This window comes from Sciurus carolinensis, chromosome 7 (genome assembly GCF_902686445.1).
Source record: "Sciurus carolinensis chromosome 7, mSciCar1.2, whole genome shotgun sequence".
NCBI lineage: Eukaryota > Metazoa > Chordata > Mammalia > Rodentia > Sciuridae > Sciurus > Sciurus carolinensis.
In genome coordinates this window covers 118201065-118226420 of record NC_062219.1, presented here as the reverse complement: position 1 = coordinate 118226420, position 25356 = coordinate 118201065, and the positions used below count along the sequence as shown (strand labels likewise).

Genomic DNA, 25356 nt, shown 5'->3' with positions numbered 1-25356 from the left:
TCCTAGGTTAAACCAGTTTCATTCCTGGGAGGTCCCTGTCCTCTGCATTTTTCAGCTGCTGCCAGGATGTCCTCGTTGGGTCATAGTTCTTGATCTAGTGCCACAGCCTATGTGGTGGTCAGGTATGGTGCCCTCCTGGAGCAGGACTTGTAGAAGCCCGTCTTTTCTAGTCTTGGGTGGCTCTGCCTGCCTTTTGCAAAGAAAGAGCATCTGTTGACAGCCCTCAGGAAACCAGTCACACAAAAGAACCAGTCTGAGGCAGGTTGGGACCTGGGGAAGTTTATTTTTTAGAAAATACAAGAACCCAGGACATGATATCCACACCTGTCAGGCCAAGCTATGACAAATGGGCAGGTGATGGTGGCGAGATGGGCAGGGAGGGGACCTGTGAGCGTGAAAGAGCACGTTCAGCAGAAGGGGTGTGGCCACCCGGGAGGCCTTGAGGACCAAGTGGGAAAGGGCTGCTCTAGCACTCTGATGCAGGGCGCCTAGGGATCTGGGGCCGTCAGATGGGCCCGACAAAGGACACCCTGCCACTTCAGGCTCCGTTACAAGGGGGTCCCCAAAGTCCCCTCCAACTTTGCCCATTAGAGTAAGATTCCCCAGGAGGGGAGAAAGGCATCTGGCTTCCCACAAGGACTTTCCACTCCCACTGCCTCTTCTGCAGGCAGTTCGGCCTGCTTCTTGCCTAAAGCCCACCCAGTTCCTTCTCAGGAAAGGACCACCATTCTAGTCTCCAGGACTGACAGAACACCCTGAAATTTTCAAAATCCCAGGGCATTACTCAGAGCTAGCACTGATCCTCCCCAAGGTGAATGGCCAAGTCCACTGGCCTTGCTCTTTTCCATGGGCAGCCTCTCCAAATAATCTGGGAGGATGTGGCTGTCAGGGCTCTTCAGGGCCAGCTCAGCTCAGGCTCCACAGATACAAGTGGCCCTAAATCTGGGGAGCCCCAAGTAATCAGTGCAAAAACAGAATTTGAGGGTAGAGCAACAGAAAGGAAGTTACCCTAGAAGTGGTCGGTACTGAGGGAAACCACAAGGCTAGACCCACCACATGCTCTCCTTCCGCCATGTTGGCTGTCTGAGGAGAACTTCCTTGGGAAAGGGAATGTGGGACACAAGAGTCCTAACTCTGTGTTGCCTCAAGCACTGCCCATTTATGCAGCACCTGCCAGGCCTGTGTCTGTGTCCTAGGAATCAAAGATAAATGAAGTAAAACTTCTCTTGAGCCAACTGTTACTAGGCCTTTGGGAAAACAGTTCTGCAAAACCATCCCAGGGCCCTCCCTGGTGGGGACAACCCACCCCATACTTGTGAAGGAAGAATGACCAATTACCTGCCAGACCTCAATACTAGTAAGCTAGGTGTGCTGGAGCAAAGGCGGAGAAACATTTGCGGGAATACAGTTAGCTCAAAACAATTTTGTCTGTTTATAAACCCCAGTGTTGGCAGAACCAAAGGGAAGGGGGAAGGGGGAAGGGGGTGAGAGAAGGGGGAAGGGGGAAGGGGAAGGGAAGCTTGTCCTGTTGGCTGTAATCATGTTGCCACTGAAACAAATGACTCCGCAAAACTTGAAGACAGGTCATCTTGAAAAGGTGCGGAGACGAAGAGCTGAGGGAGGGGCTGGAACACTTTCTGAAAGAACTGCTTCCCTGGCAAAAGGTCCAGGCACCAGCTGTTGCTCACTGAGTGACACCTCTCCCGAGACTGACCCGCACCAAGCCCCCGCCCCTGCTCCTGGGCAGTGTAGCCCCCAGCCTGCTTTAGCTCTGTCCACACCAAAGTGAAGGACAGAGAATGACTCTGCTTATATTTTTAAACTCACAAAAATAAGAAACTCCCCACAAAACTCCAAATCACCACCAATACATTTATTTGAGGGAGGTGGGGTCGAGTCTTACCATGAGCTTTTAAACTGGGGAGGGCTAGAGACAATGATCTGCCTAACTTCTTCATATTCACACAGTTGCACAGGTAACCAGATCCTGCACATGAGGTGTCGCCATTAAACAGACAAGTATTAGATGAGGGGGACACACTCTGAAGAGTCACATGATTTCCCATTCAGAAAAAGGTGCTGCCCTTGAATCAGAAAAGTAGTGTTGAGAAAAATGAAGGCAGAGCCTGGGATGGGCCTTCCAGCACAGGCCGAGGCAGGATGCTGGCCTGCTGAAGGGGTCATGCCCTATTTACAAAGCAGGAGCAGCTCTCCAGCGGGCTGAGCGGGAGCTAGGCTCAGTGAGGGGTGCGAGGGGTGGGATCGGACTCCATTAGCCTTTCCTCGACCACCTTGGGCCTCCACAAGCCTTTCTCTGGCCCTGCACAAGGCAGATTCAGCAAATCTGGACGTCAGGGAAGGACACCCCAACTCCCAAACCTATCCCACCCCACCTTTTGCAGGTCTAACAGGGGACCCCATCCACTGGGCCTAGCCACCCCTCCCCAGCCCCACACCTGGACAGACACATGGCCAATACAGAAACTGTAGCCCAGCTGGGCTGGAGGACATCTAGGTGTTGCTGGGCTGGAATTTCCCTACAGGTATCCCAAGGGCCAGGCTGAGACTGCGTGTTTGGTCAGGTGATTTAGGTTACTCCAGGGCAAAGCACGATCCTGATGACACTCGGCGGAAGAGCAGGCTGGAGCCGCGGAAGAGCTGGCCCTGGGTGGGAAGCAACAATGATCAGTGAAATGAGGAGCCAGCTCCCCCAACGGCCTCAGAGAAGTGAGGTGCCAGCAGCTCTGGGCCCCAAGTGCGGGGAAAGGATCAAGGTTCGCATCTGGGAGGACAAGGTCAGACTGCCCGTGCTGCAGAAGGGAGTAGGCCACTTCCCGCCTGGGAGTGTCATCTGAGGCTCCTCAGCAGGAACCCCCAAAGAGGAGACTCAGTGCTCTTCTGGCCTCAAGGGTAGAGTGCTGCTTGTAGGCTGACCAGAGTGCTGAGCACTGTCTCATCGTCCCTCCTTTCCGCCGTCCATCCTCTTCTCACCTAGAAGCCAGACGGCGCTCTGGCTGCGACCCAGGCCAACGCCGCATTCTACTGAGGCAAACCAACACAAGGAAGAGGCAAGACCTGCCCTGGCCTAGAAGCCTGGCCCTGCCCACTGGGCCCAAGAGCTCTGGACAGCAGGAGGCAGCTTCAGCACAGCACCCTAGAACCCGGGGCTGCCCTAACCCCTGCCTTGGGCTCCCCATGTGGTCAGTTCCACCCTCAGAATCGGCCAGCATCCTAACACTGGTTCAGCTACAGAAGTGTTCAGCCCACATGACTCTGAAAGGTAAGTTCTATGGCATAACTAACCACCACAAGGTCAGAACACCCTTATCCTTGTCCTAAGCCTTTAAGAGTCAAAGAAAACGAGACTAGACCTGATGTATGAATCTTATTTCGTTTATTCTTAAGGCATGGGGCTCACTGTGTTGCCCAGGCTGGTCTCAAACTCCTGGGCGATTCTCCTACCTCAGCCTCCCGTAGCTGGGACCACAGTGTGTGACACTGTGCCCAGCTCTGATGTATGATTTTTAAATAAATGCAAACTTAGCTGCCTCAAATCCTTTCTGAAATAAGGTGAAGTGCCTTAAACCAAGGGTCTATGTTTTCTTTATTTGCTGTACTCAGGTTAGATTCCATGAGCCCCCTCAGCCTCCCATACAATGAAACCATCGCATGATGAAAACCATGTACCCGGCAGTTGTGGCAAAGCATGGGGAGAGTCTCCAGCCTCCCGAGGACACTCACCTGCACACTCAGGTACTTCCAGCAGTGAATCCAGGATTTGAACACTGGGGAGTAGGGAGGGAGCCCAGCCTGCAGCCTGTGGGAAGGAGAGTGTGTGAGAGCCAGAGGACAGAGTGGGGTAGGTCAGCCACACCCTCAAGAAAACGACTTGGGGTTGCCATCCACCCACACCCAGAAATCAGGTTCACCCCAAAGGGCCCTGGTGAATCCCAGAGCAAGCCTGTATGCTGGGTAGGAGGAGGGGGCAGAGCTGTGGTCTGGGCAGGGGGAAGCAGAGACCTACCCACAGTTGTTCACAGCCATGAGGTCTCCGACCAGCAGGAAGGGGTAGGTCAGCATGCTCACTGCAATCTGAAACCAGAGACCTGAGTGCCAGGCTGCCCCACCCCAGCCCTGCACACGCTACGCCAGCACCTTGTACCAACACCTGCCACTTCCCAGGGCTGGCCAAAGCCCCACTCAGCCCGTAGGGAAGGCAGGGCAGCTGGCTCCACTTACCCCCATCACAAACTTGGTGTAGCTCCGGATGGCCAGGGCCTGGCTGAACTGAGGAGACAAAAAAGAAGCGGTTTGCCGTGGACAGCTCAGGAGGCAGCCTTCCGCTCTGCAGCCCCTCGCCTCACCCTCCCACCCTTAAACACCTGCACTGCACAGGGCCCACCAATTGCTTCCATGGCCTAGAAGAGCCACGGAAGACCTGAGGCAGAGGTGGAGTAACTGGGCTGAAGAGTCTAATGAAGGAGACAGGAGAGCAGGGTCACCTGCTGTCATAAGACAGCTCCCAGGACGCAGCCTATGCCTGCCCGATTGCTGTCCAGGGCTCAGGCTAGTCAGGGCTCACTGAGCGATACTTGAATAAAAAGAGAGACTCCCATTCAGATACCCAGACGCCTGGCCCTATAGCCTAAGGCGAGGGAAGACTCCAGGCTACTGTGCACTTGGGGTGACGCCAAGAGCCCCACTCCTAAAATTCAACTCTGCCCTGGGCGTAAGCTCCTAACAAGGAAGGTAACTGCCTACCCCTCGGCTTCCCGTGGAGAGATCCGCTCAGCCCCCTGCCTGGATGGCTTTGCAGGGCTGGAAGCCTCATCTTAGCTTTGAAGCCCACATAGAAAATACTTCCCAAGCAGCACCTAACTGCTGCTGTTGCTTAAGTACATGCAGCAGCCCCTGCGCAAACAGCGGCCCGCTAGACCAAAGACACCAGGCAGTGCCCCCGAGACGCCCAGCATGGTCTGCAGGTGACAGCAGTAGATCGTCCACCCGCAAGGCCCCAAAGGCAGGGCAGAGCTGCAGCAGGTGTCACTGCAATTGCAGCTGGGAGGGGGTGTCTTCATGGAGCTTATACTGAGGCCAGGTAAGACTCACTCAAGGTCAAGGGTCAGCCAGCCTCACTGTGGGAGCAGAGGCTCTCATCTGGGGCCACAGATGTGTGCCCAACACACCCCACCCCACAGTCTATACTGGGCCCACAGACCATGTGGACTCTGACCCCTCCCAGACCAGGCTGATTCTGGCAGCCGGGTCCCGGGTCCCTCACTATCCTTCTAGGCTTGGCTGTCCCCACTGTTCAAATGTCTGGCCACTAGGAATTCCAGGCCCTCGCAGCTCCCTAGCCCTTAGTCCAGCAGAACCTGTCAACCCATCAGGCATCTAGAGCCTTTCCTCATCAAGAGCTCCGCAGAGGGACCAACCTGCTGAGAGGTCTGCGTGCCCCAGGCTGCGTGTAAAGCTCTGCCAACAAAATGGGTTGAGTCTAGACAGCGCACTGCCCAGCCTAGCTAAAAAGAACCTCATGGGGGAAGCATCCTCAGTCCAGCAAAGGGAAGGACCCTGGCCCAGATTTATTGGTTCCAGCCAAGTGACTCTGGAGTGCTCATTTAATCTCTGGGCCTCAATTTCTGTTATCGGTAAAAGGACCTGTCTTGTTTCCTTGACAATCAGCGCTGTCAGGACCAAAGGTCCTAAGGTTCACAAAGGGTTTTGAAAACACAAAATAGGAAGCAAGAGTTAAATGATGACACTTAACTGGTTTACCTTCCGGTTTCCTGAGCCCTGGCTGGGTCTCTGCCTCAAAGCAGCCTCAGATACACTGAAGTGACGCTGCCCAGGACAACAACCCTCCCACAGCTGGGTACCCGTCTAAAATCCCACTTTTCCTGAGGCACAGCTGAACAACACCAGGGACTACTAGGGGCTCCTCTCACCCTCAGGGCGAGAGAATTCCGGAGTCCTGTGGAGCCTGTCTCAGACCCTGGGCATCGGGAGTACATGGAGGTAAGAAGGACAAGTCCTTGTTCCAACCAACCTGGGAACCTGGATTCTGGTCGTTTCCCAGCCCCCCTGGGGTGTCACTCACGCTGTCATCCACCAGGTAGGCATTGATGAAGTGGGCCAGCAGGTTACAGCCCCACAAGAAAACCACATCGCCCAGGAGATGAGGGATTAAGCCACTAAAAAAACAAGGTGAGGAAAGATGAGGGGGAGGGAGGGGAGGGTTCCTGGGGGCGTCACACCCAGGAAGCAGGGCGGGAAGTTCCAAGCTCAACATTTTAGTGCCCCAAGAGCACGGCTGCAGGAAGAGAACCCACAGGCCCTGTGGGCCAGCAGCAGCCCACTAGGAAGGCCATGGTCCTCCCGCGAGGTGTTACAGGCCACTTCTGATGCCACGGACTGTCAGTGGTCTCGCAACTTTTTAAACTGCAGAAGCCAGGCATCGAGATGGGAATGCTGCCGCATCTCAGCCTTTCAAGCGCAGATGATGAGAGTGTTCCCGTGTCGGTAGCTTTCTCCTGCCCTGGAATCCAGGGGTGCGCTATCACAGAGCCACACACCCAGCCTTTTAACGTTTTTCATTTTAAGACAGGGTCTCACTAAGTTGCCCAGGTTGATCTGAAACTTGGGATCCTCCTGCCTCGGCTTCCCAAGTCGCTGGAATTACAGGTGTGTGCCACCACGCCTGGCAGCCGCTTTTATCTACACTGTGCTTATCTGCTCGTATAGGTGTACGGTGCCTTGGAAGGTGCTCTAGAAGAACGGTCGTCTCTTGGGAAGGGAAGCAGAATTATTTCTGAATTTTTAAAATGTCTTCTAACTAATATTTGAAAAATTCAAAAGAATGTATGTAACACATGTATGTTATGAGAGCTGTCAAAAAAATGAACTCTTTTGGATGCAATTTCTAATGGGGCTGTCCCTGCCTGTGCGCGAATGACTGTGCACACGTGGTTTCTGGGTTCTGTAACACAGATGGGTACTGCCTATTCCAAAAGCCCACGGGGAAGAACCCAAAGGGTGAGAGCCCTAGTTACACAGCTAGCACCAGGCAGATCACAACGGCCCCAGATGAAAATTCCAGAGGTGGCGACAATGTTTCAAGGCCTGAGGTACCAGGTACACAGGCAAGTACTTGCTTATTTTATACACATACGTGTGTGTGTGTGTGTGTGTGTGTGTGTGTGTGTGTGTGAATATGTATGTGTACAAAAATCAGCATCTCTCAGCTTGGTGCGCTCAGCATTTGGAATCGAGTAATGCTTTGCCATGTGCTGCCTCCCGCGCTGCAGGACAGGCTAGCAGCGTCCTGGCCTCTCTACTAGATGCTGGTTCTGAAAATGAGATGCCTCCAAACATGGCTAGTGCTTCCCAGGGAGAACCACGTATGAATACATGTATGCCCACACAGACACACACCCGGCTCCGAGGTATTTCTTGACTAAAGAGGGATAACAAACCCATTGGCAAGTTGGAAAATCACAATATAACACATTATATTAATATGCTATAGCTATACAATATTATTAATATGTAATAATATAACAAATAAAATATCTATTAATTACTTGGGACCCAATATCTGGTATACCATGTACTAAACAGCTATGTCACTCCCTAGACTGGAAAAAGGCAAAATAGAAAACATACTTGGTCAAGCCTGGCTTCTGAGTTCTGTTTGTGACCTTTTTTTTTGGTACGGAGGATGGAACCCAGGGGTGCTCGACCACTGAGCTATATCCCCAGCCCTTTAAGCTGCCCAGGCTGGCCCTGAGTTTGCAATCCTCCTGCCTGAGCCTCCCGAGCAGTGGGCCTCCGAGCACAGCTCACACTCCCTGGACAGTCTTTTCGGTACAAGCTGTCTTAATAGGTGAAATAAGCTGAACACGAGACAACCAAGGGTACAGGAGGTCGGTGGCCATGAGGAGATCACATGCCCTGACGGAGACGAAGCCCCTTGGGCCCCAGCCAATGGCTGCTCTGTAGAGACAGACCCACAAGGGCCAGATTTTCTGACTTTTCAAGAGAAACCACAAATATGAAATCTCTTCAATGGTAAACATTAACTAATTTGTCAGAACAGAAACCACTGGCTGGAGTCAGCCTGAGAGCTGCCAGCACTCAACCCTCAGTCCAAGTCACAGATTTTTAGTCATTTTTGGCAGTGATGCCAAGAAATACATAGTGCCCTGGCTCATGGAGACCAGCGCCAACGCCTACCCACAGCCCTGGGGTGAATGGATGGGGCTTCATGGGGCCCATTCAGTTCATCTCCCGTGTGCTGGACAAATAGTTCCTTTTTGTTTTAGTGCTTCAGACTGCATCCAGAGCCACACGTGCTCTGAGCTACACCCCAGCCCGACTCCCTCTTTATGTAAACTGTGACCTGGAAAGGGTCGAGCAGCTTGGTCCTGATGTTCTGCAGCCCAGACAGGCCATGAGCACTTCAGAGCTGGGCTGCAGCGTGTCAGGCTGATTAGTGTGAGGGCGGCAGCTGAGGCCTGGAGGTTGAGAACACAAGTCTGTTAGTGGAGCCATGACCATGGCTGGTTACGGGGTGTATAAACTCACGTACACAAAGAATCCCAGCAGCCCCTCCTCTTTGAAAATCTTCCCAATGGAGCTCAGCACACCGCTGTGAAGAAGGCAAAATAGGAATACAAGGTCACCTGGTCACTTAGCAGAAGCCCACCCCATCAGTCCTGCCCAAATCCAGCCAGTCCTAACCAGGATGGGCAGGAAGTCTATCACCAGGAAGAACCCAAGAAGAGAAGAATGGAGAACTCTCATTTGAGGGAGTTCACACAGTTCGTGAAAACCGAGGAAGCCCACCCAGCACAGGGGCAGAAGACCCAGCCATGCTCTGTGGGATCTGGGATTTAGGAATGAAACTCTCAATGGGGACACACTGCAGCAGCAGCACACCCCTCTCCGCCTGGCCCTGGTACTTATCTCTCGCCAAACAACCTCCTGGCAGAAAATCTGTGGGCCACCTGACAGCCACGGCAGGAAAGGGTGGGGAATAGAGGGCGCCCGCTAGGGGCAGAAGGGGACCCAGAGCCTTGAAGTGGGACCCCCTGGCCCAGCCTGGGAAAAGGCATCTGCCCTCCATGGCAAGAAGCATGGTCACTAGGATCTGTCGGAGGTCAGAGGACAGGCTGTGGCATCGCAGGCGTGAAATGCAAAGGAGGTTCAATGACCTCTGTGACCTATGGCCAGAAATGTTAGATGGCCTCTCCTGAATGGAGGCTAAGCAGGAAACACAAAGGAAAAGGGAGCTGAAGTCCCACCAGCACTGGTCCCAGGAATCCCAGTCCAACCAGGCCCCACTACCTCCTCAGGACAATGGGTCAGCCCACTGGGATTCTGAGCCAAATCATCCTCTCTGGTGCCATCTACCAACCTCACTATCCAATCTGGGGGAACAAGCCAATTCTCACTAGTGAACCCAAGATGAGAGACACAGCAGCCAGGCTTCTGGGGTAGTGGCCCCATGGGACGGCTGCAGAGAAAAACTGACCGGGAAATGAGAATCAGAGGAAGGGTAACCCAGATGTGTCCTTGGGCCACATGCTTCCAGGACCCACATCCTGTGGTGCGTCTCCAGAGGGCAGAGAGGGCACAAGTCCTGCAGGAAGGGTTGTGTGGCTACAGATGCCACCCACACCCGCATCCAGGGAAGGAGCTGGTATACAATCAGCAGATGAGCCCCAAGCCCACAGAGGACAGTTTCTTAGGATTCTGAAAAGAGGTAAAAGCCAGGTTCTACAACAGCTAGAGAAACCATTAGGGCATAAACTAAGGAATCAGAAGGTAACCCTGGTTCAGTCCCAAGTGGCAGAATCAGCTCTGGCGCCTGAACACCTGATCCAAGCAGAATCCCCTCCAATCCCACTCAACCTCCGCAAAGCACCGAGGCTCATCTACGCAACCCCTGGTAAGACAAAGAAGAAAATGCACCTGACGCTGACAACGGACACACTGCCACGTCTTTCTGAAGCGAGGCAGCAGGCTGAGACAGGGCACAGAAATAGACCAGAAAAGGTGCAGCAACTGACCCCAGAATGGCCTGTGCTGGGCGACTCTGAAGGGCAACGGGACCACTCCAGCCAGTCCCAAGAGAAATTACCCACCTGTATTTGGCCTCCCGTCCCACAAACTGGACCATGCAGCGCATTGAGATGACTGAGGAAAGAGAAAAGGCACAGGGGTGATTCGGTGGGCCAGAGCCCATGACACCCCAGCCACAGGGTACCCAATGCAGAGCGGTCACTGCACAATGTGGCCTAAGTCAGAAGGCAGGAGAGGAGGGCCTGAGATTCCAGGGCCACAGCATCCCATTTCTTCCTCCTGGAAAGAGCCCTGACTGCGGTTGGAAGGACTCTTGGCCAATCTCTCCTTGGTGGGGTTCCCACTGCCACGTCCCAGCCATGCCACTACTGCCTACCTACAAGGCACCATGCTACACCCCCCCCCTGGGCCTGGGGCTGAGATGCAGTCTTCTAGGGGCAGCTCACCATGCAGGGGGTGGGCCAGCATGCGGGACACGCACTGCATCATCATCTCGTAGGACGTCTGGAAGAGAGCAGAGGGTGGGGACTCCATCAGGCCTGTCTCTGGGACTGGCACTCGTGGGGTGCTACAAGTCCGTCTGAGGGAAAACTGGGAACCCATGGACCTTACGTGGGGTCAGTCTACCAAGGATGCTGCCCACCTCCCGGGGGAGCGGCCTGGCCCCCAGCTAGGCCCAACAGCAGCTAGGAAGGCTTTCTGAAATTCCCTGCGGTGCCCCAGCTAGTGTCCTGCGGGCCACAAGCCCAGGCACACCCAGTCCAGCTGTTTCTCTTCAAGACCCTGTCCCCTGAGGACGAGACACAATAGGCGCCCTTCCAGCAGCAGACACCCACCTCCTTCACGACTTTCTTCAGGGAAGTCTTCATATCGTCCTTGTTGGAGACCTGCTCGATCTCGTCTGGAGGGAAAACCTGACACACAAGGAGGGACAGAAGCAAGGCACAGTCATGCCCTGGAGAACTCCTATTTCCTCTGTGGTGACTGTTGGTTGGCCACCTCAGATAACCCCATGCCTACAGGGCAGGATGAAAGTCACTGTCACGGTTGTAGCAAAGTAGGACTGTGGGGCAGGAGGCCTCCAAATCACAGGACTAAGGGTTTGACCCACAGGGTCTGGAGTCTGGTCATGGCTCTTGGGTGGAGAAGCGGGAAGCAGGACCAGGGCACATGGGCTGCCTCTGATGGCGGCTGGGAGCAACTCCAGCAACCCCTCCCGGCTTCACGCCAGACTCACTTTCTTCATGCTGCCCCGAGTCACAGTAGAGAGGGCATTGGACATCAGGCGGGGGCTCAGGCCTCGGAATAGCCCGATCTTCCCATCCACTTGCACAATGTACTTGGCTGTAAGGAAACAGAGGGAGCAGCGTCATGCCCAGCCCGGAAACACCCACTCTGGGCCACACGCACCCAGACTAGATGCGGCTCGTCCCTCAAACCACTGCTTACTCCAGCACGGAGGGAGCCTCCATCCAGGACCTGCAAGCAACTGGGCTCCAACCCCCAATGCTATCCAGCCTGTTTCTTTTTGTAAAACCTTTGAAATATCCTTTAGACAAACAAGCTCATATATTTTTTCTTTTTGGTTTGAAAACTACTTGGCGAACTCAGCTGTGGTTTCTCAACTCAGTAACTTAAGAGCTGCAACCCAAAACCAATTTCTGTTGCTTATAAAATGTTTACTTGGGAAAAAGGAAAAAGATGGAAAAAGGAAAATGATGATGTTTGTAACCTAAGGAGGGAAAACAGAAGAGGAAGGGCTCTAAGAAGATAGGTCTAAAAACAGTGAACACACCATGGCCAGGATGGCCCCCACCTGGTTCTGAATGGCACCCTGGACACCATGCTGGCACTTATTGGTAAAGGAAAAACGAGTGTGTGCAGAAGTGATGAAAATGAACGATGCTACGGAAACCCTTGGGTGGCCAGCGAGCTGATCCTGTGTGAGTCGATGTTTTGGTCTCTCCTTTTAAGGAACCTCTTATGTTTCATTGCTTTATTTTACATCAGCTTTTTAAACACGTACAAAAAAGCCATGTTATTTTCATAAACCCTCAAACCTGGAAGCTAGCAGAATATTCTCGCACCAATACACTCCCCTTTCAGACCCTGGCATTAGCTCTCTAGCTCCGCACAGAGGCAGTGACTAGCAAATGCACTTTTCCTCCTCAGCAACATGTCTGCCAGCATGGCAACTGGATGTCGCAGCAGGAAAGGGCTTCCACAGACCTTCTAGAGCACCTGTCACCTGCACAAGATGGAAGAAGAGCAGGAGGGGAGGAGGACTGGGTCATGGGGCATGCCCTACTTCACAGAGTGACAGGCAGAGAGTTCTGGGAGAGGGGAGAGCCTGCTTGGCCTCACTTACTCTACCTGGTTTGCCCCCAGGTAAAAATGAGGATTCCTACTTTCCCCATCCTACAGATGAATCACGAGCGAGAGAAGGAAAGGTAAGCAAAATTGTCTGGGAGGCTTTCATGGACTGGCCAGGGCTCTGTCACTCCAGGGTCCTTCTGCAGAGCCAGGAAACCCTCTAAGCAATTTCTCCTTTTACACCAGGGAATGTCAGGACAGCTGTGTTGGTACCAGGACATGGGGGAGAAGCAGAAACTGTCCACACAGTTCTGGACATACCTGACCTCCCAAATGAGAGCAAATATAGTGTCCAGAAGTACCCAACAGACATCTGCTCACATCTGGACTAAAGGGACATTTATGTGAGCAGGTGGGGGTACCTTGGAACTCTGCTCATCTTTGCAAAGAGCCACTAAGATGGAGGCCAAGACTGCTCTACCTGGAGTCGAGTCCTTTGGAAGGGCTCTGTAACCTGAATAGAGATGACCTGGGATCCAGTCTCAAGTCTCCCACAGCAGCATGCGGAGCCAGATATGAGAAAGCTGATGAGGTGTGGGCAGCCCTCCACCCTGCGGCCACACACCTGGGGCCATCTTAGCACACTGGCTTCAGGTATAAGGTGGGAATGCTGTCCTCCTGTGATCTACCTGCCCCACTGCCATTCTAAAATAAAAATAAACACAAATACATTTTCCCATAAAATGATACAATCTGCCTGGCTGTAGACTTTACACTGGATAAGCAGGGGTTAAAATGGAAAAGAAAAATGACATCTGATTCTGACAGCAGATACTGTGTGAAAACAAAAAAAGTGACGTAGAGGCCGATCCCCAAGTTGCTCAGCAGAGGGAAGATTTTCAGAAGACATCAAGGAGCAAACAGGCAGGAAGGGCAGAGATGGGGAACACGGTGGGATTAGTTGGAATGGAATTCCAGTCACGAACAAGAAGAGAAAGGGCACATTTAAAGAAAGGGCCATCACAGTCACCTGGCAATGGTGGAGACTGGGAAAGGGACAGCTACGAGGGATCTGAAAAGGCCTTGGATGGCTGGCACCTTGGGCTAGGGGGAGCAGTGGAGACAGCCAAGTGGGCATCGTGGTGGACAGACCTCCAACAGGGCAGCAGGGAGACCACCTAGCAGAGCAGCAGGAACAGGGACCTGATGAAGGGCTGAGGCATGAAGCGGTGGGCCTAACTCTGCAGACAGAAGTGCCCCAGGGCCAGAGTGGTAAGTGGTCTGCCCAAGCTCAGGGACACAGAGGGGCAGAACTGTGACTCTACGCAGTTCTATAACCACGGCTGGAGACACCAGGGTGAGCAGGAATGCGGGGAATAGGACAGCCAGCTGAATGAAATAAGGGCACTCAGGAGGCCACTGTCAGGCCTCTTGCTGGGACAGAAGACTAGAAAAGTTAGTCAAAAAGAAAAATCACGCCTAGCCCCACTCTCAGCAGAACCTGGGCTGGCAGAGATGACAGGGACCAGTGTCCTGGACTGGCCCTTGCTCAGGCATCTGTCTGTCCCTGCTGACTGGGCTGGTGGCTGGCAGATGCGAGCAGAGGAGGTGGACCAAAGCTCTAGTGTCCACCTGCTCCTGCCTGACACCCTGCCGTGACTGGTAACTCTCAGGTTCCCTTCTTAGCGCCAGCGCCAACTCTGGGTGCCAAGCGGCCTGGCAGGTTCCCTGAGGTCCTACTTGTGGTCTCTTTTGTGTTGGCATGGGCTTTCTGGCCTGGGCATCATACTCACCATAGGTGAAGAAGCTTGGCAGGTAAAGGACCTTCCTCCCCAGCACATTGGTCCCCAGCGTGGGGGGCATCGGCTCATGCCCCACCTTCAGAATTAAGAGACAAAAGCAAAGTTCTTCTGGTGACTCAGGCTCACTGCACACCCTCTTGGGACAGTGCTGCTCCTGTCTCCCCATTCAAACATCCCAGAAACCTCATCTGCATCTAAAGTCATCGGTATCACATACTCTCCCAACGCACGGCAACGTCCAGTCCCAGATACTACCCTGACCACGATGCATGTCCCAATGAGTCTCGAGCATCCTACCCTCAAATCCCAGGCATTCCCAGTGCAGAAGCACCCTTTTTAAGTACTTCAAACTCATTCGCATCTCAGAATAAATCTCAGTTAATTTCCACCTCCGGGTTAAAAAACTTCATTTTCCAATTGCATTCTCACCGCACGTCAGTCTCAGTCCCACACTTCAGACAGCTCAGCTCTGCGTCACCCATTCCTAAGTTCGTCCCACTCTCAAATTTCTTACCAAGCCTACTGCAGACACCCCCACATTCATTCCAGCTTTAGCAAACTTCTCTCGAATCCTACCGCTCCTCAAACCCATCCTCAACTGTCCTGTAACCTTGATCGTCCCACATCCCTGTGAAAAAGTGACTCCCCTGGGCTCTACAGGGCTACTGTAATTCGTGCTGCACAGAATCCGATTATAAACAAAGTATTTGTCATGCCACCCACGCCCACGTGAGACTCTGCTGAGGGGTGAGGCCATTTGTTATGCTGCCCATTAATGGGGAGAGATCTAATCTAGGTGAGAGGCAAGGTAGGAAGGAGACCAGAGTCCAGGTGGGGAGTGAGGACAGGACACCAGTGGTGTGCCCTCAGAGCAGACCCAGCCCAGAGGACCCAAGCAACACTTCCTGGATGCAAGAGAAGCAGTAGCTTACAGGTTGCAGAGGGAGAGCTCAGAACCGGCAGGTCAGGAGGCCCTGCCTTGCAACGGCAGGAGTGCTCCAGGTACAGTTCAGGCTCAATTTTCTGTTTCTTTGCCTTAGTTAGGAAAATGTCTTTCTAAGTTCAGATTGTCCCTTCTGGATGTGATTCTGAGACATGCATGACAGATCACTGGTTATAAATTTTAACCCACACATTATGAGACAGTTTTTATATTTAAAAAAACAACAACAACAACAACAACACCACATTTGCGCCCAGGGGAGAGATGATGCCTGTCAGTCCTCCCCTGCTCGACATTCTCCCCTCTGCATGAACGCCTGAGTGTTTGCAGTTTAGATCGTGTCCTTTTGAAGGCAGGTGATGCTCCTTACACCCTCGAATCCAAGTGTCAGCTACTGCTCTTGTGCTGTCTTACTCAGACTAGTCACTGTAATCTGGGAGTCCCTCTGATTGCAACTTTATGCTTAAGTGTGTGTCTCTCCACCCCACGTTCCCATGGTTTTCAAATCTGTTGGGTCTATGTCTTGAACTACTCAGGTTACAAAAGGCACACTGCTGTCTCTCCTACTCATTCCTCTCACCTGCAGGTTTTAATTATGTTTCCAAGTCATGTCCAGCCAATTGCATGCCTAAATCCATTAATCCAGTCCTAACCACAGCCAACACTGGTCCTGTATCATAATGGCAGAGTCAATCAGCCATCTTTAAATCTCCAATGCCCCAATCATGACACCAAGCTCCCGGACCTAAGGTACTACATTCATTTAATCTACACAACTCCTCTTACTCTCCCAAACAGTAATCTGCCTTTTTGCAAGATTTTCTTTTCTTTTCTTTTTTGGGTACCAGGGACTGATCCACTCAGTCACATCCTCAGTCCTTTTTATTCTGAGACAGGGTCTCACTAGGTTGCTTCCAGTCTTGCAAAACTGCTGAGGCTGGCTTCAAACCTGAGATCCTCCTGCCTCAGCCTCCCAAGCAGCTGGGATTCAGGTGTGTACCACCAACTGGTCTTTTTGCAAGATTTTACTGTGATTTCCAATCTCTACCCATTAAGATCTCACCCTGAAATATGTTACACTTAGCACCAACTGCCACCCCAACTGGGCTCACTCATCTTACGCATCTACTATCTACTTCTCACCCTTGGGGCTCCCTCATTCCCCAATTCTTTTTAAAACTACCCCTATTTTGACTTTCTTTTCAAACCTGTAAACCAAATCACTTATTCCCCACTATCCAAATGAAGCCACTTCCATTTCCCTCACAGGACCACCCATTCCTTGCATTTCAGCAGCTTGCACCCCAAAGATGTTCCCACCTGCCAGGCTAAAATCCCAGCCCTCAACCAATCACACCCCACTGGCTGTGGCTCCCAGTACCCTTAATTTTCAACTCAGGTGCTTGCAAAGCACCAATTTCTTTCCCAAACCTGCAATCTCTATTGCTGTAAATACTAATCCTATAAGTAAAGCAGCCCTCACTCCCCAAACACCACCAAATGCCAGTCTGTCTCCACTGCCCCCTCAGCCATTTCTTTTTGGTACTGGGGACTGAGCCCAGGGGCACTTAACCAATGAGTCACATCCCCAGTCCTTTTTATTTTTTATTTTGAGAAGGGTCTTGCTTAGTTGCTTAGGGCCTCACTAAATTGCTGAGGCTAGTTTTGAACCTGTGGTCCTCCTGCCTCAGCCTCCAGAGCTGCTGGGATTACTGGCATGCACCATCATGTCCAGCTCTCTCAGTCATTTCTAAACCTCAGTCACAATCAGTACCCCTGACTAAATGTCCTCATTCCTTATCATATTTCTGGTCATACCCAAGTCTATTAGCCCCATCCCCCAGATTTCAATCCCCATTCCCCAGGGCCCTGGGGATTGAACCCAGGGTGCTCTACCACTATCCTACATCCACTGTCCTTATTTTTAGTTTTGAGACAGGGTCTTGCTAATTTGCTGGGAATGGCCTCAAACTCAATAACCCTCCTACCTCAGTGTTCTGAGTTGCTGGGATTTCAAGTACTCCCATTCACAGACCTTCTCTTTTCAATAGCATTTGATATTCACTCAGTTCAATCACAAGGACAGTAAAAATCTCTCCTGGGTCTCCATCTCAATTTTTACCTTCACCCCTCCATTCTTCTAGACTGGAAAATTCTAGCCTACATCTTCAGATACCAGTTTAGGCTTGAACCACGCCCATCAAAACTGCGTCCATCTCGGTCACACCCCCACCACACACACCTCCTTCCAGCTCAACCTCTCCCTCTCTCCAGCAGCCTCTTCATCGGTATGCATTGCTGGCCGCCACCAAATATATTTAGTGCCTAAGCATCCCAGGAGTCCAGAGACATTGCTACCTGGGTGTCAACTTCTGCCAACCCCTACCTATCTCGCCTACTCTCCACTGGGCCTTTGGCCCATTTCCAGTACTCCCAGGCCCCTTCGACCTATCTCTGCAGATACAAACCCTGCGATTCCATATTCTCCTACAAATGCGTCATCCCCTTCCCCTAAAATACTCCTCCTCGCTGCCCTCTCCAGACACATCACTGCCGCTCCCCCAGTGCAGAGCCCTATCTGTTCCCCTCCCCCAAAACGCGTCACCCGGTCTCCTCCTCCCACCAAATCTGTCGTCGCCATCAAATCCAGAACCCCTATCTCCCGTAAGCCGATAGCGCTCCCCCGCTGAATTCTTTGCCTTCGAACTAAATCCAATACCTACGTCCCCCTTCCCCCAAATCCATAGCCCTTCTTTCCCTCCTAAATTTTTGGTCCCGGGGTTCACTCCTTTGTTCCCCAAAGCCTCTTTTAAATCCATCTCTGTAAATCCAGAGTCCTCGTCTTCCACCCCAATGCGCTCCTCACCTTGGCCCCCAACCCTTTTCCCCACCCGTTCACCAGAACTTCTAGCCCCTCCCCCAATTCTGTTGCTTCTTCCTTCACCCCAAATCTGCAGCCCTTCTCTATCCTAAACCCATCACCTCAATTCCTTTATCTTCTAAACGCGGCTCTCCATCCCATCGCCCCCTGCTCTACACCCCCTCCCCTGCACCCCCATCCCTAGTTCCTTGCTCTCCCAAATGTATCGTTCAGACCCCTTCACTCCTTTTCTTGCACCCCCGAACCCTGCTGACCCAAGCCCCTCATCGCTCGCCTCCTCTCCCACCCCTTCCTCCGGGAAAACCCACTGTCCCTACTCCTCCCCAAATCCGTCGCCATTGACTCTCCGGGTCCACTCCTCCTCCAGGTCCCGGCCTGTCACCTTCACAGCAGGTTCCCATCTCCTTGCGGCGCCTCTAGCCCCTCACCTGGATTAGCAGCTTCACGTAGAGCAGCGGGTGGCTAAGCGCCGTCACACCCGCGCCCAGCGCCACGAAAAGAGCCTCGGTGGTCGGGGCGTTGTCCCCTGAGCCCAGGCCCCCGGACGCGCCGTCCATCCTGCGGGCGGAGGGCTGCGCTGCAGGGCGAGGATGGCGCGGGTGTGCGCGGTGCGCGGGCGGCGGATCTCGAGCCCGGGCCTCGACCCCCGCCGCCGCTCCGCCACGAGCTCCAGCTCCAGCTCCGGCTCCCGCCATCCCCGCGGCACCGCCGCCGCGAGCCCAGGGCGCCACTTCCGGGTCCGAAGCCCCCATGGCGCTGGGCGGCGAGGTCACTCCCCGTCACGTGGCGGCGAGAGCCACGCCCCTCGCGGGCGTCAGGGGGCGTGGCCGGGCCACACCATTCGCCGCTGCGGGGGAGCGCGGGAGAGCGGCGCAGCGGTGGGTCCTGCCGGACGTGCCCGGCTGGTAGGATTTTGGGAGGTTCGCAGGAAGCCGGACCAAGTACTGGGAGCCAGTGGTCGCAGGCGGCTGGGGCTGCGGACTCGGGAGCTGCGGAGGCCGCGGCAGCCCCGGGCGTTCCCCTGGGAGCCCCAGAGGACGGCGGGGGCGGGGCTCGGCCGCCCGGGCAGCCAGACGCCCCCAATATGGTCCTAGGCCCTTTCGAGCCCCCGCCCCGGCTTTAGCAATTTTCTCCGCAGTTGTGGACCCGCCCCTTTGCGGCCCAAATCCGGGTCGCCGGGGCCTCCTGCTGCAGCAGATCCGCTCGGCGGGCTCCAGCGGCCCTCTTACCCCTCCGATGCCCCTTCTGCCAGGAGTGACCTCCTGCCAGGTCACATCCAGAAGGCCCCCACACACCCCGGGTCCACGGTCCCAGTTGTGCGCCTTTGCATACCCCTCTTAGGGCCCCAGTTACAAAATCTGTTCTGCTGAGAAGTAGTGAAGAGGATAAACGAGTTCCTCCACGTAAGCACACACAGGCACTGTGCTGGGGGCCCTTAGGTAATAAAAATGAATAATGGTAACTGGCCCTTAAATTGCACTTACTGTGCACCAGGCACTTCTAAGCGTGTTACACGTGTTAAATGTAATCCAACAATCCTGCTAGGAAAATATTTATTTCAGCAAGTGCCCAGTTCCCGTTTGTAACCTTGCCCCATCCCCTGTAAACCCAGAACACCAACGCCCTGCTAGTTGTGGGGGTGCTCGATAAAAGTCTCTGTTAAATGGATCTTAAAGTTGGCAGGGACAGGGACAGACAGCCCCTTGGCTTGTATTTATGTTGTCGCTAGTACTTTGTGAGAGTTCTTTAGACTAGACATCTGCCTTCTGATCAATTTTAACTCCCTTCCGGCCTTACCCTTTAAAAGCACTCCCCCTTGCCTCTCCTGACAAACAAACACTTGTATACTTTCCTTGTTCAAAACTTTCAGGTCTCTCTCCCTTTACAGAGGGCTCCATCCTCCTTCCACGACCTTGACCTCCCCTTCCCAGACTTGCCTAGATGGCACTGCTACAAAACCTTCCAGCCCTTCAAACTCAACTTTCATTAAACCTCCCACCCTCTCCCAAGAGTGCTTTAAATGATTCCTTTTGCCTGAATTCTGATTTCGCTTTTTCAGTGTGGAAAGTCAAGTTCATAGCATAACAGTAGCACCTAGAGGAGGTTTCTAGCTTTCCCGGTGGGGATCAGAACAGTGTAATCAGGGCACTTGGCGATGACACATTTGTAAGAGAAAATAGAATCACAGTACCTGTACCTGTGGCATGGGCTAGAGGGCCTCAGGTGAGGCTGTGCTTTACCTCACCTTCCTCCTGATACCTGCTCAGGCAAACCCTTTTCTTTGCTGGGTTTCCCTCTCCATTCTTCCTCCATCCATCTATTTTTCCTTCTGAATTTGTCTGTCCCCATCAGACCTTGTGTATATTTGCCATTTCACACAGTGATTCCATGTAAGGAAGCTGTGTTGTATTGTCTTGCATTATTTTATATCTTCCACAGCAACAAACAGGGATACACATATAGTAAATGTTCAATAAATTGCTTCCAAGTAATGAAAGAATTTCCAAAGCAAAAAAAAAAAAAAGTAAAAATAGGTCGGTTAAATCAGTCAGACCCCTAATATACCAAGCAGAAGCAAATGTAACACTGCACTTTAGCTGTATTTCTATAACCCAGGGCTCACAGGCACACCAGGAGGGGAAAAGGAAAAAGCTGAATATTTTAAAACTACAAGCCAGCCAAGCGCAGTGGTGCAAGCCTATAATCCCAGCAATTTGGGAGACTGAGGAGGAGGATCGTGAGTTCAAAGCCAGCCGCAGCAGATTAGTGAGGCACTTAAGTAACTCAGTGAGACCCTGTCTCTAAATAAAATATGAAAAATGGCTGGGGACATGGCTCAGTGGTTAATCGCCCCTGGGTTCAATCCCTGGTACCAAACACAAACAAACAAAGGAAATTACAAGCCAGGCACAGTGGCACACAACTGGAATCCCACTGACATGTGAGGCTGAGTCAAGAGGATGGCAAGTTCCAGAGCAACCTTTGCAACTCAGAGAGACCTTGTCTCAATATAAAAAAACAAAAAGAACTAGGGATGTAGTTCAGTTGGTAAAGTACCCCTGAGTTTAATCTCCAGTACCAAAAACAAAACAAGAACCACAAGCCATTGGAAGACATTCCTTCATCAGAGTGGACAAAACAGGATTGCTATTCCCAGGGCCTAAGATAGTACAGCAGTTTGAAAGAAACTTTAAAGGGAAAAAAAGAAGTTTTCAAATGAAAGCAAAGGAAGTACTAGAAAAAAGAACAGGTATATTTGAAAAGAAAACAAACAGAACATCTAGAAGTAGAAAGCATATTCACTGAAAAGATTCAATGAAAAAAGTCTTGCTCAGCACTCACGCTACTGAGCAACCCGAGGCTGTGCCCACAGAGCTGGAAAGCAGTTGGTGTGGCCTGGGTTGGGGCCCCAGTGGCCCCACTGCCCTCTGCTCTGGCCACCCCATAGCACTTACCACACTACCCTGGGCAGTATCACGCTGAGCTTGTCCTTCTCCCCTAGCAGTCTATCAGCTCACTGACACCAGGGACCATCCATTCATGGTTGAACCCCAAAATTGACACATGGTAGAAACCAAAAAAATGTTTACTAGGAAATGAATGGACAAGCCAAAATACATTGTGGGTTTTTTTTTTTTTGTTTGTTTGTTTGGTTGGTTTTTTGGTACCAGGGATTGAACCCAGGGATGCTTAACCACTGAGCCCCATCCCCAATCCTTTTTTCTTTTTATTTTGAGACAGGGTCTCATTAAATTGCTTAGGACCTCACTAAGTTGCTAAGGCTGGCTTTGAACTTGGGATTCTCCTGCCTCAGCCTACCAAGTTGATGAGATTACAGGTGTGTGCCACCACACCTGGCTAAAATATGTTTAAAACTTATACAAAGTTATTTATGGTAGCATCACTTAAGGAATCAAAACTTTTAGAAGACCCATATGTCCCAAGCAATAGGATAAACAAATAGAAAATTAGCAAGAAATCAGCGAGGTGCTGTGGCATATGCCTGTAATCCCAGCAGCCTTGGTGGCTGAGGCAGGAGGATCGAGAGTTCAAAACCAGCCTCAGCAACTTAGTGGGGCCCTAAGCAATTTGGGGAGACTGTCTCTAAAATAAAATATTAAAATGACTGGGAAAATGGCTCAGTGGTTAAGCGCCCGTGGATTAAATCCCCTGTACCAAAAAGAGAAAAGAAAATTTAACAAAAATTAGACTCTTGTAGACCTTGAAAATTGCAAGAATATAGACCATCCCAGCTCCCTGGGATCCTGTGGGGAACTATGTTGCAATGAAGAGAAGAGAAAATCCTAAGTAGCCACCACTGCAGTGAAGTTGACATCACATTAGCCAGGCTGGGAGGGAATCCAGGGGACGTCAAGGTCGGCCTGAGAGTTCAGGCCTCGCTGGCAAAGGCCTGCCAGGGAGAACTAGCCTCAGTGTAAGAGGATGACCGCGCTTGGCGGCAGGTCTGTTCCCCATTCACTTGTTCTGGGTGAGGACTTTGGCTGCTGCCTCTGCTCACCGGCTTTGCTGCAGTGGGAGTGGGTGGGGTGGAGAGGACTGCACTGACCTTCTAGGACCAACCTTTATTTCAAAGCTTCAGGGAGTCTTGGCAGTGCTGAGGAATGGCTGTTGAATAGCATGTGGCTCTGGAGGGAAAAGCCATTTCCTATGATGTTGACTGTGAAGGATGACGGAAAGGAACCAACCCTGCCCTAGAGAGATGGTTTGGAACACTGACGCCACTGTAAGACATGCGACAGATTGGTAGCTGTGTGACTGAGGCCAGCAGGCCATTAGCAGCAGCAGGATTTTGAAGCGAAAATATGGATTATTTTGTTTTAAATCCCTGAATCTGAACCTCTCTTGGGGAGAACAAGGAAGAAAGTGTGGTATCACAGAGCCTGTGTCCCCTCGTGGTCACAGCAGGTCCTGGCAGGACAAAAGCCACACCCATGAGAAGGACACAGACTCTCTGCCCATGATTCCCATGTTTCCACACATACTTCCTGCCTCCAGTCTTGGTGCCTGTGTGGTTGTAGTTGGCATTTGGATTTGCAAATCCTGGTTTTGATTCTACCATCCCTGAGAACGAGTTTGGGGCATGCAGGTGTGTGTGTGTGTGTGTGTGTGTGTGTGTGTGTGTATAAACAGTTAACTTCTGGGTGAGCTGAAGTCTAACCTTGAACATCCACAACTCCCCCAGTCGGAGGTACCAGCCTCAGCATCTTGGGGTACCCAGGCTCACTTTGGGTGCTCAGTGGGAACAGGGATGCCGAGGCTCCGCCACAGGCCAGGGCATTGCCTGGACTCCCACTTCCCAGCCCTGGCTGAACACTAGCATCATGGAAGAATTTTAAAAGCTGGGGAGCCGGTGATGGAGCTCAGGGGTAGAGGGTTTGCCTGGCATGTGTATGGCCCCAGATCTGACCCCCATACTACCAAAAGTAAAATTAAATTTAAAAAATAACCTCAATCCTCAGCTCAAAGGGTAGACTGGGACTGGGTTAAAATGTTCTCAGGCTGGGTCGTGGCTCAGTGGTGGAGGGCTTGCCTCGCGTTGTGAGGTACTGGGTTCCATCCTCAGCACCATATAAAATCAAATACATAAAGATATTGTGTCCATCTACAACTAAAAAAATTTTTTTAAATAAAATGAATAAATACAGGCATGCTGTTCATCTACAATTACAAAAACAATTTTAAAAAATAATGTTCTTTAGTGCTGAGGTTGTGGCTCAGCAGTAGAGTGCTTGCCTAGCAAATGTGAGGCGCTGGGTTTGATCCTCAGCACCACATGAAAATAAATAAATTAAAGGTATTGTGTCTACCTACAACTAAATACATATCTATTTATCTACATCTATCTATCTATCTATCTATCTATCTATCTATCTATCTATCTAATGTTCTTCAGAAGCCTTCTAGGTGATTCCAGTGTTCCAGGCTGGGGGTGATGGGATGTTCCCAGAAGAAAGCTGACCTGTGTTCAGGTGGATGGGTGCATAGCTCCCGGCTGAGAGGGTCACAGAAGCACAGAAAGTGACCCTTTCAAAGGGAAACAAGGAAAGCACTGTTTTCAGCTCTATGTCAGGTGCTTTTTCCTCGGAGTCAGGAGAGAGTCACGATAGCATCCAGTCTTTAGACTGTTTTCCTCCCTAGCGCCAGGGAGGTAAGGGAAGCACCTCAGGCCCCTCTGGGTACCAGCTGGAAGCTGCGTCTTTTTGGGGGGGTTGGGCAGGAGGGACGTTGGGAATTTAACCCAGGAGCACTCAACCCCTAAGTCACATCCACAGCCCATTTTATTTTTTTATTTTGAGACAGGGTCTTGCTAAATTGCTTAGGGCCTATGCTAAATGGCTGAGGCTGGTCTCTAACTTGCAATCCTCCTGCCTCAGACTCCCAAGTCACTAGGATTACAGGCGGGTGCCCCCATGCCCAGTGGAAGCTGCATCTCGTCCAGGAGACTTGGGCCTGAAGTTCCAGAAGGGCCAGAGGCAGAACAAGTCTTGGCTTACAGTGAAGTGGGGCATCCTGAGCAAGCTCAGGAGAACGGAAAGCAAAGTTCCCCTGATTCCTCCCATCACTGCCTACGAAGCACCGTCTAGGGCCAGGCATGGCTGTGGTGCTGGGAGGCTAGCTTAGGCCAACCACACGCGGTGCAGCTGGTTTTCTAGTGGGGAGGACAGACAATACGATACACCAGCCTATCAGGAAGTGATAAAAAGAGGACAGTAAAACGGGAGGGACTGGGAATATGTGGGGATGTTGCAATTTGGGGGACTCTGTGAAGGTCAGGGAAGGCCGTGGTGAAATGGTGACATTCACACAAAGATTTGACAGGGGGGCCGGAGCAGTGGTGCAGGCCTATGATCCCAGGGACTTGAGAGGCTGAGGCAGGGGGACTGCAAGTCTGAGGCCAGCCTGGGCACGTTAGTAGATCCTGTCTCAAAATAATAAAACCCAAAGGGCCGAGGACAAAAAGAAAAGCTCAACTAAAACAAAAAGCTCAGAGGTTTGAGCCCCAGAATCCAAACAACCAGCCGCCAAGATCCAGCGGAGGGGCAAACAGAAGCCATGAAGATATTTGGAGGAACAGAGTGCCAGAGAAGTGGAATTATAAGTGCAAAGTCCTGCGGTAGGAGTCAAGGAAGAAGGGAGGTGACTGGAATGAGGTCAGGGAGTTGGACCTTGCAGGCCACTGGCTGTGACCTTGGCTGTGACGCCAGCAAGGTAGAAGCCAGACATATTCCAGAGCAAGGAGCCCTCCAAAAAGGAAGCTCCTGGATATGCAGCTGGCTTTCGTCCTGATTTTCCCTGCAGGGGTCTGTGAC

At 52.0% G+C, this 25356-nt stretch overlaps 1 protein-coding gene across 2 annotated transcripts; it reads right to left on the bottom strand.

The window, feature by feature from the left end:
• Positions 1–1852: 1852 nt before the first annotated feature.
• Mtch1 (mitochondrial carrier 1) lies at positions 1853–18805 on the bottom strand. Of its 2 annotated transcripts, none has more exons than XM_047558117.1 (12): positions 18454–18805; positions 14193–14277; positions 11324–11430; positions 10923–11000; positions 10533–10590; positions 10149–10200; positions 8591–8650; positions 6050–6194; positions 4240–4287; positions 4025–4092; positions 3742–3817; positions 1853–2664 (listed from the first exon to the last, which is right to left on the bottom strand). In XM_047558117.1, the coding sequence occupies exons 1-12, from the start codon at positions 18775–18777 to the stop codon at positions 2593–2595; spliced, it is 1173 nt and encodes a 390-aa protein (XP_047414073.1). In that variant the 5' UTR covers positions 18778–18805; the 3' UTR covers positions 1853–2592. The 2 variants fall into 2 exon arrangements, with proteins under 2 accessions (XP_047414073.1, XP_047414074.1); XM_047558118.1 differs by having other exon boundaries at positions 6101–6194; positions 18454–18804.
• Positions 18806–25356: the final 6551 nt, after the last annotated feature.